The 22,500-nt window shown below is 48.3% G+C and overlaps 1 protein-coding gene across 1 annotated transcript in view; it reads left to right on the top strand.

Moving 5' to 3' along the window:
- Positions 1–22,500, top strand: part of sgcd (sarcoglycan, delta (dystrophin-associated glycoprotein)) — a 42,177-nt gene that overhangs the window by 16,200 nt on the left and 3,477 nt on the right. Inside the window, exons 3-6 of the mRNA XM_079738115.1 lie at positions 2,772–2,873; positions 4,544–4,631; positions 6,407–6,526; positions 21,540–21,612. Of these exons, the coding sequence (XP_079594241.1) occupies positions 2,772–2,873; positions 4,544–4,631; positions 6,407–6,526; positions 21,540–21,612 (383 nt within the window). The remainder of the gene's footprint in view (positions 1–2,771; positions 2,874–4,543; positions 4,632–6,406; positions 6,527–21,539; positions 21,613–22,500) is intronic.

Here is a 22,500-nt window from a genome sequence, read left to right as displayed (position 1 = left end):
ATCTGCTGGAATGGAAGCCTCCAGCACTGCACCACACACACACGCACGCATGCACGCACGCACGCACGCACGCACGCACGCACGCACGCACGCACGCACACACACACACACACACACACACACACACACACACACAGGGAACATTAAAGAAAGAAAGACAGACGGCCCAATAAAAGCCCCCGCTGGATATTGGATATATTTTTCTTATTTCCAATTGTGGGGAACCAGGAGAATGTGTGAGTCCTCTGTCAGGACGAGGCACTAAGTAAGGGAGGAGGCCGGAATAAATACATGAATACCTGAGCAGGTCCTGTGTGTGTTGGCTTCCCTGCCTGCGCTTTTACTGTGGAGGAGGAGGCGGCAGGATATGACAGGACCGGCTTCTGGGGCTTCAGACTCATAGAGAAGCTACTTCTGGTAACACTGTAGCAGTATAGTGCTGTAGTCGGTAGTAGTACTGTATCTGTACTATAGAAATACTGTGCTATTGTATCTGTAGCATAGAAATACTTTATTACTGTATCTTTACTATAGTAATACTGTAGTACTGTATCTGTACTAAATTGATACTGTAGTACTTTATCTGTACTATAGTAATACTGTAGAACTGTATCTGTACTATAGAAAAACTAGTAGTAGTATTTTATCTAGAGAGAAGCAGAGAGAGAATATCTATAATTATAGAGGGATAGAGAGAGATCTGTTTAGTAGAGAGAGGGTTAGGAAGAGGCTGAATCTGTTTAGTATATAAATATATATATAAAGAGATAGAGAGAGTAGAGATGGGAGATGTTTCATAGAAATAGAGAGAGAGAGAGAGAGAGAGAACGATAGAGAGAGAGAGAGGGAGAGATAGAGAACGATAGAGAACGATAGCGAGAGAGAGAGAGAGAACGATAGAGAGAGCGATAGAGAGAGAGAGAGAGAGAGAGAGAGAGAGAGCGGGAGAGAGGGAGAGAGAGAGAGAGAGAGCGGGAGAGAGAGCGGGAGAGAGAGAGAGAGGGTTAAAGAGAGGATCTGTTAAGCAGAGAGGGAGTGGTAGAACGCGACCAAAGCGAGGCTAACTGCAGCACACCTGGTGGTGAGGGGGTAAATTATTCATGTGTGTCTGGGTAATTGTGTCTCTCTTGTGTTCTTCAGCCAGCAGTACAATCCTTTAAACTACGCATCGCCTCTGAACCCAAACACACAGTCAGTTAGTCTCCGTTCCCCACGGGGCGGTCCCCGGAACCTCACTCGTCAGGTGTCTGCTTTGTTCTGCTAAGAGCACCTCACTGCTCCTGGAGAACCGCCCCGCCAAGGGAACATGAGTCAAACATGGGGAGAACATCAGTAAAAAAGCAGTAGAACATCAGTAGAACATCAGTAGAACATCAGTAGAATATCAGTGGAGAACTTCAGTATATTTTCAGTAGAGAAAAACAATAGAGAACATCGGTAGAGAACATCAGAAGAGAACATCAGTAGAATCTCAGTAGAGAACATCAGTGAAGAACTTCAGTGGAGAACATCAGCAGAGAACATCAGTAGAAGCTCAGTAGAGAAAATCAGTGTGGAACAACACTAGAACAGCAATATAAGATAAGTGGAGAACACCAGTAGAACAACTGAAGAACATGAGTAGGAAAGCTTCAGTAGCACATCAGTCGAGAAAATCAGCAGAGATCAGGAGGAATTCAAATGTAATCATAATGCTGGGCAATTAACTCTCTGAATAATCACTTTTAGTGAATTTCCCAGAGAAGCTGGGATAAAACTCACCTTGGATCTGACTAATTACCGGATCCAATCAGTCCATTTGGTAGACTTGAAGTGTGTGATCCTCTTTTTGGGTGGAAAGATCAAAGGCGGAGTAATACCATTGTGATGGGGCACGGCTATAGACGTCCGGTCGTCCTCATCTGATCCTCTTCTGAAGGTCTGGTTAACCTCAGATTGCTTTGTCAGAACTACCGGGAGTGTCTCAATATTCATACTTAAGATTAGATATCATTTATTTACATGTATTTGACCGTCTGACAAATATGTTGTATTTTTATAAATGTATCTCGGACGACTTTCAAAATGATTATTATTCATATCATTCATTAAGTTATTCATAGAATAAAAATAATACTTTTAATAAGAAATGTGTTAAATCGCTAGTGCTGCTCATTGATTTGTAAAAACCTTGCGTTACTTTAATGACTTAAACTGCAGCGTGGTAAAAAGGATTCAGCACACCTTAACCCTCTCTGCGTGGCCCTTATTGCGGGGATGTGATCTGTTCTCTGATTGGTTATCTTGTTCGTAGTGTGGCTGTCGTTGACGGCAGAAGGCGTTAGCTGGAGTGAGTGGCAGCGGAGCGGCGTATTAGCAGGAAACGCACGACTGGCAAAGTGTCCTCTTAAGACCACGCCGTGTCCTCATAAATACCGTATTGATCTCCCGGCCAGACGCCGCTGCACTCGCTGATCAATAATGGGGTAAATTGGCTCAAACATAAGCATCAGATAAAATAAAAAAAAACGGGCGAGAAGGAGATGAGGCGTGCATTGTGTTTGCTTCTCGCCACACTTTGTTTGTGTGTTCTCGCAGCATGACAACGTGAATCCTTGCCCTCTCTTTGTATGCAATCATTTATTGTGTTGGTTTCAGGACGCGCCGGCTTTGTTGGTTTTATCTCTGTTTATGTGTCATTTGTTCGTTTGAGGGAAGCGTAATGTTCGCCATTGTGTGGACGATAAAGTTGTGGGGTGTTATTGTGTTCTTTATTTATGTGTTTGCTTCAGGACGGCATGGGAAATCTCCGCATCACGGAGAAAGGATTAAAAGTGGAGGGGCCCTCAGAGTTCCTGCAACCGCTCTACGCCAAAGAAATAAAGTCCAAACCGGTAAGATTCTCCAGTAAATCCAGTCAAAACAAGTTAGAATCTGCAGTTAATACAGTCCAAACTGGTTAAAAGAGATACAGTTTATTCCAGTGCAAACTGGTTACATTCTCCAGTTAATCCAGTCCAAGATGGTGAAATGATAAAGTTAATCCAGTCCAAACTAGATAGATATTCCAGTTATCCAGTCTAAACCAGTGAAAAGTTTGACTAACTCAACCCTATCCCGATGCCTGAGAAACCATTGATACAGAGGCTATGGACTATTTCTATTAGTGGAAGCAATAAAATCGTTGTTATGAATTCAATCAATCAATGAAGCGGGTTAATGTGAGTGATCTGGTCACCCTCGCACCCCGTCTCGCCCTCTGGCTTGATGTAACCATGGCGACCAGCTCACTGTATCATCCCTCACTTGATATTCTGTTTACACTCTTTGATTTAGTTTAGTACTTTTGTGCTATTGTACTTTTCTTTGTTATTGTGTTTTGACAATGCAAATATAAGTTTTCCATGCTAATGAATCGCTCTTTGAACACAGAGACAGGGAGAGAGAGACAGAGAAAGAGATAGAGAGAGACAGAAAGATACGGAGAGAGAGAGACGGACAGAGAGTAAAAGGGAGAGCGATACAGAGAGATAGAGAAAATGAGAAAGAGATAGAAGGACAGAGAAAGAGAGAGAGAAAGAGAGAGAGACAAAGAGAGAGACAAAGAAAGAGACTTAGTGAGCGAGAGAGAGGGATACAGAGTTCTAGAGAGAGAGAGAGAGAGATACAGAGAGAAAAAGAAAGGGAGACAGGGAGAGAGAGCGACAGAGAGTGCAGAGCGCAGCAGTGTTCGCTGTATGAGTCTCGATGCTACAACGTAAACCTTTAATTACTGAACATGTATTTCTCTCTGACACGCGCCCCATGAGCAAGGTGGTGGGGCCATCTGTTCCATCTCATCAAACCAACGCTTCAACAGCCACACACGTCCCCCTGACTGTGCCCCCCCCCCCCCCCCCACCATCCCCGCCTGCCTGACGAGATGTTCTGCATTAAAAACGCCCCCCCCCAATAATCCTCTCTCAAGAAGTCTCTCGCTCAAACACCGAGTGGGTGGTCCTTGTTATTCCAACCCCTCTGAGATGTCTGCTTAACAGCTCTTCTCCAGTACGGGAGTCCTCTTCCTCATCCACCTGGGGAGTGTGATGACTGTGACTGTGACTGTGGGGCAGGGTTGCGTTAGTGTAACAGGTTTTCCTCTGCTCAGAACACATTGCTACGCAGTGTTACTGTAACGCAGAGAGAACAGGTTTTCCTCTGCTCAGAATGCATCGCAGTGTTACCCTGACGCTGAGAGAACAGGTTTGCTATACTCAGAACGTTACCGTGACGCTGAGAGAACAGGTTTCCCCTGCTCAGAATGCATCATAGTGTTAGTTTGCAGTCCGCAACATGAACTCACACAACAAAAACACGCTGAAAAGTTGAACCATTGACGTCTGTGGTCTCAACCACAGCTCCCAATCCTGGCCCAAAGACCCGTGGATCCACTGTTCACCGATGGGGTGCGGCTGCAGTCTGCCATCTGTCCCCGTCTGCCTGCGGGGACACAGCTCGTCCTGTTCTGGTTTTATGTTCATTAAATGATGCTTGACTAAGATGTCCCCTCATCTTCCTCCCCTAGGGTCACCCGCTCTTACTGCAGTCCTCCAGAAATGTGTCCGTCAACGTGGTCAACGGCAACAACAAGGTCCTGACTCAGCTGGTGGCAGGTGAGTCCCACTTGTCTCTGCCCCTCCCTGACCCTCACTAATACTCCGTTCCCCAGAGCTGCCGGTGAGTCACACCGGTCCATATGGCTGCGAGCCTTGAGTGAATCCTGGAGCAGGGAGGGTTTAGGGGTTATTTCACTCTAGGATGATTTATTTATCTCAGTAGAGAACATCAATAGAAAGTCAGTAGAATCTCAGTAGAGAACGCCCCACTAATCCTCTGTTCCCCAGGGCAGCCTGTGAGTCACAACCGTCTGTCTGTCCGCAAGCCTCGACTGAATCAGGCACAGGGAGGACTTTGGGGTCACTTCACTCTGGGATGATTTTACAGATACGCTGTGGACCTCGGGGTTTGAACCCAGAACCTTCGGGCTAGGAGTCCAGTACCCTCCACACGAGACTGCCCTGGCATTGCCATCAGCTCTGGGTTCCCCGTACCCCCGCCACCCGCTCCGTGGCGGGAACAGGCCGGTGGCGTTCCGCCGGCGTCCACATCCATCCATCTCTCCGGCTGAACCGCGGTGACACTCAGCTGTCGCCTCTCCTGCATAACTGAGAGACGCTCTCTTGGCGGAGGCGTCTTTGATGGCGCACTGAGAGTGACGGAATCAATTGAGCGACGGCCAATCAATCACAACCGCCAACCGCCGCGGCTGTCACGGCTTGAGACAAAACAATTTCCGATTGGAGTAATGGAGTTGTCTTGTCCAGGCTCGTTTCCTTCTCCCACTAGTTTGTGTTTACCGTGACAGCACAACAGACGTCTCCCCCGGGCACAAAGCTCTCCCCTGCTTTTGCCTTTATAGATTCCGTTGAGATATTTCTTCTTCTTCTCCTTCTCTCGCCGGCCTCCTGGTGTGACTTCCCAGGATGCGGAGGATTAGAGGACGTGGAGGGAGGGGGAACTCGGTGTCTCCTCTACCCCCGGGTCTCGGTGCATCACGGTTGACAGTTCCACTCTGAGCTGTGGAATAGTGTGATCCTTCTCTCTGGCGACGCGGTCTGCACTCGCTCTGCCAGTGCCCACTAGACTAGCTCAGGATCTGAGCCGAGGAAATTTATATTTATAAACACTAACGCATAAGTACCGCGGCAGACAGAACCGCACACTGAGGCTGCTATAGAGCGAGTCAACTCCGGTTCTTCAAACTCAGGGACGGACAGAATAACCCTCTTAGAAACGCCACTCCCAGACAGATGGTGGAATGAGGCCATACAGGAGATCTGTATGAAGATTCAAACTAACTACACATGGAAATCCTTCCGAGGAGCATGCCCCACATACTGATTCTACCAATGAAGCAATTTATATGATTTTTTCAATGCAAGTAACACAGTTCTGCACATCAAACGGGGAAAATAAAGAAAGAAATTGACAGGCTCCAGCTGGTTGACCCTCCCATAATAAGCTGTGTTGTGCAGGCTCCAGACCATCCCATAATAAGCTTTGTTGTGAAGACCATCCCATAATAAGCTTTGTTGTGCAGCTTCCAGACCATCCCATAATAAGCTGTGTTGTCAAGGCTCCAGACCCCAGACAATCCCATATAAGCTGTGTTGTGCAGACCATCCCATAATAAGCTGTGTTGTGCAGGCTCCAGACCATCCCATAATAAGCGGTGTTGTGCAGACCATCCCATAATAAGCTGTGTTGTGCAGACCATCCCATAATAAGCGGTGTTGTGCAGACCATCCCATAATAAGCTGTGCTGTGCAGACCATCCCATAATAAGCAGTGTTGTGCAGACCATCCCATAATAAGCTGTGCTGTGCAGGTTCCAGGGGGTTCCGGGCCCAGGGGAAGCTCCTGGAGGTGAAGTCCACCAGCGGGAGGCTGCTCTTCTCCGCCGATGAGCAGGAGGTGGTGGTGGGGGCGGACCGCCTACGCGTCATGGGTGAGTCAGGACACACCCCTCTACATATTAACCACGCCTCCCCTGGTCGGACACACCCCTTTACATCCTAGCCACGCCTACCATGCTCGGACACACCCCTTCACACATAAAACACGCCCTCCTGTAGTCTGACACGCCCCTTTACATCATAGCCACGCCTACTGTGGTCGGACACGCCCCTTTACATCATAGCCAAGCGTACTATGCTTGGACACACCCCTTTACAGAATAGCCACGCCTCCTGGGGTCTGACACCCCTTTTCATCATAGACACGCCTCCTGTGGTCTGACACGCCCCTTTACATCATAGCCACGCCTCCTGTGGTCTGACACCCCTTTACATCATAGCCACGCCTCCTGGGGTCTGACACGCCCCTTTACATCATAGCCACGCCTCCTGTGGTCTGCCACACCCCTTTACATCATAGCCACGCTTCCTTTGGTCTGACATCCCTTTACATCATAGCCACGCCTCCTGTGGTCTGACACGCCCCTTTACATCATAGCCACGCCTCCTGTGGTCTGCCACGCCCCTTTACATCATAGCCACGCCTCCTGTGGTCTGACACCCCTTTACATCATAGCCAAGCCTCCTTTGGTCTGACATCCCTTTAAATCATAGCCACGCCTCCTGTGGTCTGACACGCCCCTTTACATCATAGCCACGCCTCCTTTGGTCTGACATCCCTTTTCATCATAGCCACGCCTCCTGTGGTCTGACACCCCTTTACATCATAGCCACGCCTCCTGTGGTCTGACACCCCTTTACATCATAGCCACGCCTCCTTTGGTCTGACATCCCTTTACATCATAGCCATGCCTCCTGTGGTCTGACACGCCCCTTTACATCATAGCCACGCCTCCTGTGGTCTGACACGCCCCTTTACATCATAGCCACCCTTGTTCTTCTGGACCAGGGCTGTGGGCAGGTCGAGGCACCGTTGGCTGGATGAGGAAGCTACACGCAGACAATCGTTTTTTATTCCTGTCTTCTCTAAAACAGAAACTGTGCTGAACTAAGCCTAATGTGTGCAGTAACCCTCACCCTAGCTCTCACCCTAACTCTTACCCTTACCCTCACCCTCACCCTGCCTCTCACCCTCACCCTCACTCTAACCCTAACTCTAACCCTCACCTTCACCCTCACCCTCACCCTAACCTTAAATACTGCTGACCTAACGCTAGTCTGTGTTCCGAATGAAGCTCTGCACTGAACAACATTCATCCCACAATTCTCTCCCTCACATACTCTCTACCTTTCCCTACCTCTCTTTCTCTCTCACACTCTCTCTCGCACTCTTTACCTCTCTCTCTCACATTCACACTCTCTACCTCTCTCTCCCTCTCTTTTTCTCTCACACTCACTCGCCCCCTCTCTTTCGCCCTCTCTCGCTCTCTCTCTCTCTCTCATACACCTATGGCACAAAGTACATGAACATAAATCCAGTTGTATTGAGAAAAGTGGATTAAAAAAAGGCAGGAAAGGGAGAGAGGGGAGAAAGCTGTATGGGGAGAGCGTGCCAGAACAAGGTTGAGAGAGAGAGAGACGGGGGGGGGGGGGAATGGAGATGAGGAGAGAGAGAGAGAGCGAGAGAGTACATCAACCAGATGTGTTCCAGTGTTAGAGGGATAATTATCACCTCATTGTCCCACCCTGAGGTGTGGTCTGTGTGTGTGCGTGTGTGTGTGCGTGTGTGTGTGTGAGGGCCAGTCAGACATTGTAAAGCGAGGACCTCTTGCCAGTGAGGACATGCGGTCCTCACTTTGCTTCCTCCTTAGTATTCAGACGCGCTCCCCTCTAATTGGAGAAGGTTCTCACTGCCACGGAACCCCAGGGCGGTTCTCCTGACAGACGGGGAACAGACACAGCCCCGGCTGGGGTCAGACGCTACACGGAATCAGACTGCTCCTCTCAGTGGGATCGGACTGACCGCTCAATAAAGGGAGGGTTTGCAGCTCAAGTGCCAGAAAGTGGTCCGCGGACGGTACGGCGGGTCTGCTGGTTCTCTCGCTGACAGCCCGCTATCAGAGCCGCCGCTGCCGCCATAGTCTGGGCCAGCAGGTGCAGGAAGAAAAACATGGTGCTTTCAGTCGGACCGCGTGCTTCAGAGAGTCTCATCACGAGCTCGGAGACTGACGCACGGCTTCACTTTGTGCTGCAGAGTCTGCAAACCGTCATGCAGTTAAAAACACGCTTTTCACCTCAGACGTCAGATACGATTATAGAAACACATTAATGCATCTGTTAATAGATGCGTTTAAGAACAAATGACCGGGGGGGGATGGCGCATGTTGTCACCGCGTCCCGGGAGAGAGACCCAGGAGCTCGGGGAGACTCTTGGCTCTCCTCGTCTCCACGGGGACCCCAGAACCGGGGAGATTCCCAGGTCTGGGCTCCTCGACTCCACAGGGAGCCAGCTTCGGGTGTAGCTCGCTGTGTCTCTCCTCCGTCCTCTGAGACGGTCGGAGAGCAGGCTGCGCTCGTCGGAGCAGGTGGACGGTCCCTGCGGAAGTCCGGAACTCCGGTCCCTCCGGAACTCTTAATAATCAGACATCTTCTCTAAGTTGTACCTGGCGTCATTTCAGCGGCTGAAGGGTCCAAAGACAGCCTGGGAGCGACTCCTCTCCTCCTCGGGGGAGCGGCGGGGAACATGGAGGAGCTTGTTGATGGTTTCTCAGTTGGAAGGCAGACGGGGAAGAGTGGATGATTCAACAGCGGCCAGAGGGAGGACGGGGCTGGTGGAGAGCAGAGGGAGAATAGGAGACCCACCTTACCTGCTTTCAGGGGTATGCTTTCAGAGGCTCCTAGTGGACCAGCCTGGACCAGAGAAGGTCTGAGGCTCCTAGTGGACCAGTCTGGACCAGAGAAGGTCTGAGGCTCCAAGACGAGGACCCAACTGGACCAGAGAAGGTCTGAGGCTCGTGGTGGACCAGCCTGGACCAGAGAAGGTCTGAGGCTCGTGGTGGACCAGTCTGGACCAGAGAAGGTCTGAGGCTCCTAGTGGACCAGTCTGGACCAGAGAAGGTCTGAGGCTCCAAGACGAGGACCCAACTGGACCAGAGAAGGTCTGAGGCTCGTGGTGGACCAGCCTGGACCAGAGATGGTCTGAGGCTCGTGGTGGACCAGTCTGGACCAGAGAAGGTCTGAGGCTCGTGGTGGACCAGCCTGGACCAGAGAAGGTCTGAGGCTCCAAGACGAGGACCCAACTGGACCAGAGAAGGTCTGAGGCTCGTGGTGGACCAGCCTGGACCAGAGAAGGTCTGAGGCTCGTGGTGGACCAGCCTGGACCAGAGAAGGTCTGAGGCTCGTGGTGGACCAGCCTGGACCAGAGAAGGTCTGAGGCTTGTGGTGGACCAGCCTGGACCAGTCAAAGTCTGAAGCTACCAGACGAGGACTCACCTGACTGGGCAGTGGCTCCTACTGTCATTCTTCATCATAATAGCAATTAGATGAATTTACCTAAAATTGGTTGCTTCGGAGTAAAGAAAAATGTTTTGCCTTGAATGTAGCGCTTTCATCTTGAAAGGCTAAGTGGTTGCTTGATGGCTGGTTAAATTGGGCTGTTTTGTCATTGTGAGACGCTTTTATCACCATGAATGGAGAGAATAACCCTGCCACCGTGCATCTCCTCTTCATAACAGACCGGCTCGCTTGTTAAAACAGACCAATCGATAGCAAGTCTGTTAAAACCGACCAATGGAACGCTGCTTTGGTCATTCCGGACATGTTGGGACGTTAATTGTATTCCCAGAGGATCAAACTAGTAGTGATATAATAGAGGTAGGATACACTATGGAATTCATTGTACCAGGAGTTGCTCTTCGTTTTTGCATGGGTGTGAACATTTCATGACCTTCGTAGAAGGACAATTCAGGGGTGCAGAGATATTTACATATTTATTTAGGTGCTCATTTGAATATTAATTGATCTTTCCGAGAAGGTGCATTAAGAGAGAGTTATGTTTCCTCTAGGCCTGAGGCTGCTTTGGGACGTGATGATTAGGGCTGGTTTGGAATGAGATCTGGAGGAAGAGGGGGCCTCATCAGGAGCTGATGAGCTGTAGGAGGCTTCCTCCTCCCAAATTAGCTCCTCTCCTCCTGACCACCATAGCTCCTCATATCCTCCTAATCACCACCCTAGCACCTCCTCTTGACCTCCTATCTCCTCCTCCCCTCCTCTCCTCCTCCTGACCTCCTAGCTCCCCCTCTCCTCTTCCCCACCACCTTAGCTCCTCCTCCTGATCACTGTACCTCCTCCTATCTCCTCCTCTTGACCTCCTATCTCCTCCTCCCCTCCTCTCCTCCTCCTGACCTCCTAGCTCCCCCTCTCCTCTTCCTTAGCTCCTCCTCCTGATCACTGTACCTCCTCCTATCTCCTCCTCTTGACCTCCTATCTCCTCCTCCCCTCCTCTCCTCCTCCTGACCTCCTAGCTCCCCCTCTCCTCTTCCCCACCACCTTAGCTCCTCCTCCTGATCACTGTACCTCCTCCTATCTCCTCCTCTTGACCTCCTATCTCCTCCTCTCCTCCTCTCCTCCTCCTGACCTCCTAGCTCCCCCTCTCCTCTTCCCCACCACCTTAGCTCCTCCTCCTGATCACTGTACCTCCTCCTATCTCCTCCTCTTGACCTCCTATCTCCTCCTCCCCTCCTCTCCTCCTCCTGACCTCCTAGCTCCCCCTCTCCTCTTCCCCACCACCTTAGCTCCTCCTCCTGATCACTGTACCTCCTCCTATCTCCTCCTCTTGACCTCCTATCTCCTCCTCTCCTCCTCCTGACCTCCTAGCTCCCCCTCTCCTCTTCCCCACCACCTTAGCTCCTCCTCCTGATCACTGTACCTCCTCCTCTTGACCTCCTATCTCCTCCTCTTGACCTCCTCTCTCCTCCTCTCCTCCTCCTGACCTTGCTCCTCCTCGATCGCCCACACCCCCACTCTCTCTTAATTCCTAGCTTACATGGCATTATAATAAACACACACACGCACACACACACACACATACACACGCACACATGCGCATGCTCAATGCCAATTACACACATACACATGAGCACACACAAACATACACAAGCACACAAACATACACACGCATGCACGCCTGCACAAACACATGCATACACAAACATACACACAGGCACACAGACACGCACACACACAAACATACACACGCTCGAACGCTCGCATGCGCAAACAAACAAACAAACAAACAAACACACACTCTCTCTCCCCCTCCTTCCCGGACCCCCACCTCCCCCTGGGTGCATAATGATGTAACGGCGCCAGAGATGAAAGGCTGTGTGTTTAGCCGCCTGGTGGCTAACGGTGCTGCTAACACATGGCTCCTTCCTGTTAGTGCTAATTATAATGAACAGCTCACACTGATTAGCCTAGCCTAGCGTGTCCGATCTGCTGCTGCCAGAGAGCTAATGCTACATTACATGCTAGGTGATTCCTACAGGACATCACGGAGGAGAGGAGGAGAAAAGGAGACGGGAGGAGATGAGAGAAGAGAGGGGAGGAAAGAGGATGAGGAGAGGAGGAGAGAGGGGGCGAGAGGAGGATGAGGAGAGGAGGAGATGAGAGAACAGAGAGGATGGGAGGAAAGAGGATGGGGAGAGGAGGAGAGAGGAAAGAGGATGGGGAGAGGAGGAGAGAGGAGAGAGGATGAGAAGAGGAGGGGAGTATAAATGAGGAGGGGTAAGAGGAGCGATGAGAAGGGATATAATGAAAGGTGGAAGGAGGGCAGAAGGAGTCTGGAGGAGTGGGGAAAGAGGAGAGTGAGCGATAAACAAATGAAGTGAGATTGCACGAGAGACAGTTCTCCACCGTCTCCTGTCTCTTTCCTCCTCTTCTCTCCTCTCTCCTTTCATATCATCTACGTCGCTCTCCTCTCTCCTCTACTCTCCTCCTCTTCTCCTCTCCTCTTCCTTCCCGTCTCCTCCTCCTCTTCCTCTTCCCGTCTCCTCCTCCTCTCTTCTCTTCCTTCCTCTCCATTCTCCCCCTCCTCCTCCCTCTCTGTCTCCTCCTCTCCTCCTCTTGGATAGCATAGATATGTATATATTTGGTGTATGAATGGAGACAGAGAGGAGGAACAGAGAGAGGAGGAACAAAGAGGAGGAACAGAGACAGAGAGAGGAGAGACAGAGAGAAGTAAGAGAGAGGAAGAACATATGAGGAACAGAGAGAGGAGGAACAGAGAGGAGAGACAGAGGGTAAATGGAGAGAGTAGGAACATAGAGAGGAGGAACAGAGCAAAGACAGACAGACAAAGAGAGGAGGAACAGAGAGACAGTCAAAGCGAGGAGGAACAGAGGAGAGACGGAGAGAGGAAGAACAGAGAGTGACAGAGAGAGAGAGGAGTATAGAGAGAGGAGAGACAGAGAGAGGAGGAACAGAGGAGAGACAGAGAGAGGAGAAAGAGGAGAATAGAGAGAGGAGAAAGAGGAGAATAGAGAGAGGAGAAAGAGGAGAATAGAGAGAGGACAGACAGAGTAGGAATAAAGAGGAAAAGCAGTGACTAGATGCCACCGAATAGATGCCAAAAGGCTTAAACTGCTGCTGCTCCGACAATTTTTATGCTATCTAGACATACATCAAAACGTTGCGCATCTTCTACTGTCACTCACATTTAAATATGTAAGCGATTTGATCTATAGTCTCTTAACATAAGCAGTTTCAGAGTCATTGTCCCCAAACACATACATTGGGGAATGTTCAGAATTCAACATTTTGTTAAAACAAATATGGATATTTGTAGAGCTGTAGAATGAATAATACAGAGCCGGCAGAGTTCCTCGATTACTCTCCTCTCTTTTTTTTACCCCTACACCCCTGTGTGTTAGTAACGCATGAATCAGTAATATTAGAAATGTCACTTTCTTTCTCCGAGGTGAAGTCCTTAAAAGGCCAAGATGCCACGAAACGTACCTTAAATAAAGAAGAAAGGCCATTTAGTATTTACTACACATGAGGCACTCTGAGCACCGGCAGTTGGAATATATCTATATAATATACAGTATATATAGTGTATACAGTGTATACATTTATATAGTATATCCATATATATATATATACATATTATGTTTGTATATATATATATGGTTTGTACAGCTCTGTATCAAAGGTCAGTGGAGTCTCCTTGAGGAAGTGTTTATTTACTATATATATGTCTATATTATGTGTATATATATATGGATATATTAAGTTTGTATATATACAGTGTATATATATAAGAATTGAGAAGTCTCCTTGAGGAAGTGTTTTATACTATAGAAATGGATATATTATGTTTATATATTTATAATGATAATACATTATGTTTGTATATACAGTATATATGAGGAGGGGGTGTCTCCTTGAGGAAGTGTTTTATACTATATATATAGATATATTATGTTTATATATATGGAAACATTATGTTTGTATATATACAGTATATATATATATATAAGGAGGGGGTGTGTCCTTGAGGAAGGGTTTTATACTATATATATGGATATGTTATGATGATATATATATAGTGTTTGTATATATACAATATATATATGAGGAGGGGGTGTCTCCTTGAGGAAGGGTTTTATACTATATATATGGATATATTATGTGTATATATATATATAATGTTTGTTTATATACAATATGAGGAGGGGGTGTCTCCTTGAGGAAGGGTTTTATACTATATATATGGATATGTTATGATGATATATATATAATCTTTGTATATAAACAATATGAGGAGGGGGTGTGTCCTTGAGGAAGGCTTTTATACTATATATATGGATATGTTATGATGATATATATATATAATGTTTATATACTATATGAGGAGGGGGCGTCTCCTTGAGGAAGGGTTTTATACTATATATATGGATATGTTATGATGATATATATATAATCTTTGTATATAAACAATATGAGGAGGGGGTGTGTCCTTGAGGAAGGGTTTTATACTATATATATGGATATGTTATGATGATATATATATAGTGTTTGTATATATACAATATATATATGAGGAGGGGGTGTCTCCTTGAGGAAGGGTTTAATACTATATATATGGATATATTATGTGTATATATATATATATAATGTTTGTTTATATACAATATGAGGAGGGGGTGTCTCCTTGAGGAAGGGTTTTATACTATATATATGGATATGTTATGATGATATATATATAATCTTTGTATATAAACAATATAAGGAGGGGGTGTGTCCTTGAGGAAGGGTTTTATACTATATATATGGATATGTTATGATGATATATATATATAATGTTTGTATATATACAATATGAGGAGGGGGTGTCTCCTTGAGGAAGGGTTTTATACTATATATATGGATATGTTACGATGATATATATATATAATGTTTATATACTATATGAGGAGGGGGCGTCTCCTTGAGGAAGGGTTTTATACTATATATATGGATATGTTACGATGATATATATATAATGTTTGTATATATATACAATATGAGGAGGGGGCGTCTCCTTGAGGAAGGGTTTTATACTATATATATGGATATGTTATGATGATATATATATAATGTTTGTATATATCCAATATGAGGAGGGGGCGTCTCCTTGAGGAAGGGTTTTATACTATATATATGGATATGTTATGATGATATATATATAATGTTTGTATATATCCAATATGAGGAGGGGGTGTCTCCTTGAGGAAGGGTTTTACACTATATATATGGATATGTTATGATGATATATATATAATGTTTGTATATATCCAATATGAGGAGGGGGTGTCTCCTTGAGGAAGTGTCTCCTCGCTCTCTACGCCTGACATCACTTTACGAGGAGAGACCTCAGCTTTGTGTCTTTTAGTCTTTTGTCGGGAGACGTCAGGGACAATAAAGTTCTCCTCCTCCCGACCAGAGACGATGTGATTGGTGGGGGCCCCCCCCGACGCCCCCCAGGGAGAGGTCGTTAGGGAGGTTATGATGGGATGGAACCAGACTGAGATGATGAGGAACACGTAAACGCTGCTCTACTGCTGCTCCTGGAAAACACACACGCACACACACACGCACACACACACACACACACACACACACACACACACACACACACACACACACACAGGGGTGCGATGTTTGCTGTGTTGTGGTTTAGTGTGTTTGAGTGTGAGCAAGCACGAGTGTGTGAGCTTAGGTTAAGGTCAGTTTGTGCACAATATGAGCGTGCGTTTGCGCATCTGTGTGTGTGTGTGTGTGTGTGTACCTGTCTGTGTGTTTGTGTATCTGTGTGTGAGTGTATCTGTCTGCGTGTGTGTATCTGTCTGTTTATGTGTATCTGTGTGTGTGTGTGTGTGTGTGTGTGCGTGTGTGTATATCTGTCTGTGTGTGTATCTGTGTGTGTGTGTGTGCGTGTAGCTGGCAAGCTGAGGTTTTGTTTCACGGCTGAGCGACTGCGCTGGCGGTCAGAAGCTGAGATTAGATTGTATTCCCCCCCCCCCCCCCGTCACTGTCGGTCTGGGGACCGGGCGGCCCTGACTCAGACCCCCACGGCCCCCGACACCAACCCCGCCCACCTCCAGCCTCCCTGCATCCCATAATGCACCATCTGTGGTCAGGAGCAGGACCAGCCTAGAGATAATGCACTTAGGACGGCACCACCGGCGTCATGACGACCAGGACGGCTGCCCGAGGGAGGGAGGGAGGGAGGGAGAGAGAGAGAGAGAGAGATGGAGAAAGGGGGATGGATAAAAAGAAAGGGGGGAAGTGATTCAGGTGAGAGAGAGAGACAGAGAGAGAGACAGAGAGAGAGGAGGAGCAGAGGGAAGATTAGGAGGATATAGGGCGTTAAGGGGCGAATGAGCAGAGAAGGCAGCAGTTGAGTATGACTGATGGAGACGGGAGAGAGGGGAAGGAGTCTGTATCCTCTAGGTTTATTGGGTCAATTCCTAACACTCTCACACGTACAGAGCAAAGAACAGAAGGAGTATCATTATTTCCTGGGTAGCAGGAAGTCAACGCTTATGACAGTCTTCCATGGCAGACCTATCATCGCAGCATCGCAGCATCGCAGCGTGCTAGCATTGGACTGCAGTCAGGAGCTTCTGCATCCAACACAACGTTTTACAAACGATAAAATACTTTCTTTAAATACACCGGAGTTCCCTGGCACACACTCACACATACACACATGCACTCAAACACACGGACCTACTCACACGCACACACACACACACACACATGCACTCAAACACACGGACCTACTCACACACACACACACACACACACACACACACACACACACACACCCATGCACTCAAACACACACACCTTCTCAGGGGCTCTTTATGGTTCCACGTTCCCGCAACGCAATGACCACGCAGACGCTTCGACGTGAACCTTTATGGTTCTGCGTCGGGTTTAAGCGGACCAATCGCAGCCCTTGCTGCTGTGTCGCCGCAACGGAAGGTCACGGTTTTCGGAGGAGCACGTCAGGCCCTTGCGGTGGACGCAAGGAGGGTCCGCAGGGACGTAAGGGGTCCGTAAACCCCTTGTGTTGCGTGAACGTGGAACAATAAAGAGCCCTTAGCACTCACACACACACTCACACACAAACACACACTCACACACTCACACACACAGAGAGTGAAAAGATGGAGAAAGAGAAAGGCAGAGAGTGAGAGAAAGTGTGTGTGTGTGTGTGTGTGTGTGTGTGTGTGTGTCTCTGTGCGTGTGCGTAGATTCTTTTCCTGATTCAAGCCGACTGCCACGGTGATTGATGGTCTCGTTGCCATGATGATCTTATCAGCAACTCTCCACACCTTGCTGTCTCTCTCTCTCTCTGTCTCTCTCTCTCTCTCTCTCTCGCTCTCTCTTTCTCTGTGTCTCTGAGTCTCTCTCTCTTTCTCTTTGTCTCTGTGTCTCTCCTTTTCTTTCTTCTTTTACCGCTGCTTTTATTGGCTATCAACGGTGGTCACATCATCAAAGCATCCTTTTGCTGTATTGAGCGAAAGCGGAGGTGTGTTGCCACTGTGTTCGGTGCGTCCAAAGCCAGCAGGAGGGATGGACCCTGGGGGTGAAGGGGGAAGAGGAGGAGGTGCAGGAGGAGGGGGAGGGGGAGGGGGAGGGGGAGGTGCAGGAGGTGTAAGAATGCGGTAATAAAATGGAAAGTCCTGTAGTATAAAATAGTTGTGTGATGCCGGCCTCCACCTCTCCAACAGAGAGGAATCAGCAGCCCCCCCCATCGCTGGAGAAAGACGTTTGAAACAAACGAAATATCAGATTCTAATGTGGGCTTCTTAACCAACATCTACCCTCCGCATTCCACACATAGACATTCGGCCTGTCTCTCACCTTCTCCCTCTATCACCCTCTCTCTCTATCACCCTGTCTCTCTCTCACACCCTCTCTGTCTATCACCCTCTCCATCTCGCCTTCTCTCTCTATACCCCTCTCTCTCTCTCTCTCGCTCTCTCTCTCTCATGCCTTCTCTCTCTCTGTCGGCATGTCTCTCTCTCGCTCACCTTCTCTCTCTATCACCCTTTCTCTCTCTCTCTCTCTCTCTCTCTCACCATCTCTTGGCATGTCTCTCTCTCCTTCTCTCCATCAACCTGTCGTTCTCCCCCCTCTATCACCCTCTATGGGACCAGAGTGTCAGGAGAAAAATTTTAGTGTAGTTCCTGGTAACCTTCTAGTCTGGTTCATCAGGGACACAGCTTCCAGGAGAACATTCCAGTCTGTGTCAGGAGGAGAACCTTATAGTCTGGTTCCTCGGAACCTTCTAGTCTGGTTCTTCAGACACAGCTGAGTGTCAGGAGAACCTTCTAGTGTGGTTCCTCAGCTAACAGCTGAGTGTCAGGAGAAGAACCTTCTAGTCTGGTTCCTCAGGGACAGAGCTGAATGTCAGGAAAACGTCCTCGTCCGGTCCTCCAAGGACACAGCGGTCGTTTCCTTCTGCTTGTTGGAGCGTGACGGTGAATTCTGACATGTGATTTAACCTCCTGCACAAACACATCCTGCTAACGAGATCAGGAACCATTAGCGCCGTTTCAACAGTAGCCAAGCAACGTGTGTGACGGGGGAGGAGTCACCATACGAAAGGGGCGGGGTCACTGCAGCAGGGGCAGGCTACGACCAGCATTTGACTCCTGTATCTATAGATTCTTTGCTCTGTATTTATATATCTGCATCTATAGGTCTATAGCTCTATTTTTGTAGATCTTTACCTTCAGAGCTATAGCTCTGAATGTATCACTCTGTATTTATATATCTATAGCTCTGTATCTATAGATCAATATCTCTGTATATATAGATCTGTATCTGACCTTCTCTTAGGTCAAAGCTGGATTTGGGGGGAGGGGGGTGTCAAGATGATGGATGTGACCTTTCCCTCCACAATACCCACAATGCACTCTGCCTGTCTGGACCTGTAGTCCCATCGTTCTATTGGCTTTCAGAAGAATCAAGTGTTTCGATTATTACTACTCATAATTCTCCTCACCTCCACTTCCTGCCCCTCCTCCTTCTCTTCCTCCTCCCCCACCTCTCTACCACCTCACCTTCTCCCCCTTTGCCTCTTCTTACTTCCTCCGCCTCCGCTACCAACTCCATCTCCCGTTCACAAACTTTTTCATTTCATTCTTTCATTTTCTGCTTTACTCCTCTAACCTCACCTCTCTCATCTCTCCATCTCTTTCTCTCCCTCTCTTTCTCTCTCTCTCGTTGTCTCTCCCCTCTCTCTCACTCTCCCTCCTCTCTTTCACTCTCACTCTCCTCTCTCTCTCTCCTCTCTCTCTCACACTCTCTCTCTCTCTCTCTCTCTCTCTATCTCTCTCTCTGTCACTCTCTCCCCTCTTTCACTCTCTCTCCCTCTCCCCTCTCCCTGTCATTCTTTCGTTCCCTTTCTCCATCTCTCTCTCTCTCTCTCGCTCTGTGTGAGAGGAGGATATTGAGGGAGTCTTCTCTAGTCTCTGGATAAGAGAGAGGCTGAGCCCTGCTGGCGGAGAAAACTAATGAGCTACGCCGCTCCTTCCCACCGCTAACCGTATGCTAGCACAGCGAGAGCCCACCTGCTAGCTGACACACACACAACAGCCAGGCACGGCTCTGTGGCATGACCCTTTGTTCAACTCTCTCACCACACACACACAAACACACACACACAAACACGTACACACACACACACACACAAACACGTACATATGCACACACACAGGCACATGCACACACACAAACACACAAATTGACACACATGCAAGCACACGCACGCACCCACATGCACACACCAACATGCACACACACACGCACCCACATGCAAACACACGCACACACCGACATATGCACAGATTGACACGAACATACACGCACACACATTCCCCATTCTTACTGTGGGAAATTGTGGCTGTGTTTATGAATGGATCGATTATAGATATAAGATAGTAGCTATCATATCATATACATACAATAGATATCATGTTATACATTCTTAATAGATATCATAATAATAATAGATAATAGATGTAATATTCATACAGTAGATATCCTTTAAGATAACGGTTTTATCGCCGAACATGATCGGCTGATCCGATGTCTCAGACGGATGCTGAGATAAACGCTCTCTTTTTGCTATGTTTCGAAATTAAGTCAAATACCCCAAACCGGCGTGGCGGCTTCTCTGTTGTGTTTCTAACAACGACTGAGTGATTCCATTCATCAATGTCAAGGATGCCTCCCAGCATAATAACCTTCATCCTCCTCCTCCTCATCCTCATCATCATCGTATCATTACCACAATAATATCACCAACTTCTGCGCAGATTTATTCAACTGAGACGGCCTTGGGAGTCGTCCTCCGTTTAGGTTGGGGAGGGGTTTGTATATCGAAAGGATCACCATCAGGATTATAAAACCTGTTACTCTTAAGTGCACCGTGTGCAGGACAGAAAACACAGTCATACGCAGTCACAGTGAGACAGGAAACGCAGTCCTAAACGAGACAGGAAACGCAGTCACACTGAGACAGGAAACGCAATCATACTGAGACAGGAAACGAAGTCATACCGAGACAGGAAATGCAGTCATACGAGACAGGAAACACAGTCATACCGAGACAGGAAATGCAGTCATACTAAGACAGGAAACGCAGTCACACCGACACAGGAAAGGCAGTCAGATTGAGAGAGGAAACGGAGTCATACTGTGACAGGAAACACAGTCATAACGAAACAGGAAACACAGTCATTCGTGACAGGAAATCCAGTAATGCTGAGACAGGAAACACAGTCACACTGAGACAGAAAACGCAGTCATACTGAGAACTTTGAAAAGTTTGTGTTCACCTTGCAAGTTGTGTGGAGGGAAACCGTCTCTGAAGGTTCCCCGGGTTTCTTGTTAACTTACCTCAGCATTCTTTTCTCACGACCTGCTCGCCACCTGTGCACCGCTGGGTCAAAGGTCACGGAGGACTCAAAAGGGTCACAGAATGAGATCGACAAAACGTTTCCCCGCTGTGGCCGGTTGTGAAGCGTTGTGACGCTTCTCCCGTGAAGAGATTGACGCCGCAGACACAATGATAGATGGCGCCAGAGGAAAAACAATTTGCTTCCATGAACCTGTGGCCAACCATCTCTTGGATGGCCGTGTTCGTGCAGAAGATAGTGGAAAACATAAGCAACACGCACCGGAGATGGAATGTTAAACAGGGAATGATTCAAACAATCATTTCTTATCGCCGTGTCCTGAATACGGGCATTATCCCGACAGACTGAGACGCTCTACTTCGGTTAGACAGCTGAACACAGGATATTTAGTGTCTTCTCCTGCACGGACCGGATGAGGTCTGTTCCAGACAACAGCATGTTGGTCGAGACAGCGGAGTCAGACTTCAGCCTCCTACACCTAAGACAGCAGACCAGGCCATGGGTACTGGTCTGACCTCTCGCAGCCATCTTGCTTGTTATTTTTGTTTTGTGTTTCCTCCTCGCTCTGGTTCTGAATGCAAACGGGTCCTAACTCGTTAACCTGATCCCGGTCTTTTGATTCCAGGTGCGGAGGGAGCCGTGTTCAGCAGCTCTATAGAAACCCCTCACGTCAGAGCAGAACCCTTCAAAGAACTGCGGTGAGTACGGCAGTGTAAATATGTACACTTAATAAATATACACGCACACACGCACGCATGCAATACGGCTCACACACTCACCATGTGGTCTTCAGCTCTTCATTCATTATTCTATCATTTGCGTTATCCCTGCACCTCCTCCTGTCCTCCTCTTCTTCCTCCCTTGAGGAGGAGCAGCTCCTAGCGTGTTCTCCTGGTCACTGAGGAGGTCATTAAGACTCCGGGGTTCAGATTTGTCCGACCACAAATGAGCGAGCATGTGTTGTTTGGGGCGTGGCTGTGGTGTCAGACGTCTGGCTGCGTCTTCACGGGACTCCGACTCACGCTGCAGTCACACTGGGCAGGAGAGTGTTTTCATGTCGCCCACAATCCAATCTTTAACTCCTCACTTCGTGGCAGGTAGCAATCTCAGGACCGCACACATCCACACGGCCACACAACCACACTTTATCAGTGATGTTCCACCCCCCCCACTGACTCCCCTCCTGTCCCTCCTCCTCTCCCCCTTTCATGTTCTCCCCGTGTCCCAGCGAAGTAAGAGAGGGCGAGAGAGGAGGAGAGGGAAGGGGAGATAGGAGGAGGGAGAAGGGGAGAGAGGATGAGGGAGGAGGAGAGAGAGGAGGGGACAGAAGAGATGAGGAGAGGGATGAGGAGAGAGGAGAGAGATGAGGAGGAGGGAGAAGGGGAGAGAGGGGGAGGGAGAAGGGGGGAGAGGGGGAGGGAGGAGGAGAGAAAAAAGGGAGACAAGGTGAGAGAGGAGTAAAGATGAGGAGGAGAGAGAGGAGAGAGAATTAAAGATGAGGAGAGGGAAGGGGAGATAGGAGGAGGGAGAAGGGAGAGAAGAGGAGGGAGGAGGAGAGGAAAAGGGAGAGAAGGGGAGAGAGGAGT

Source organism: Pollachius pollachius, assembly GCF_949987615.1.
Source record: "Pollachius pollachius genome assembly, chromosome: 6".
In the NCBI taxonomy this organism is placed as follows: Eukaryota; Metazoa; Chordata; class Actinopteri; order Gadiformes; family Gadidae; genus Pollachius; species Pollachius pollachius.
This window is presented reverse-complemented; position numbering and strand designations above follow the sequence as displayed.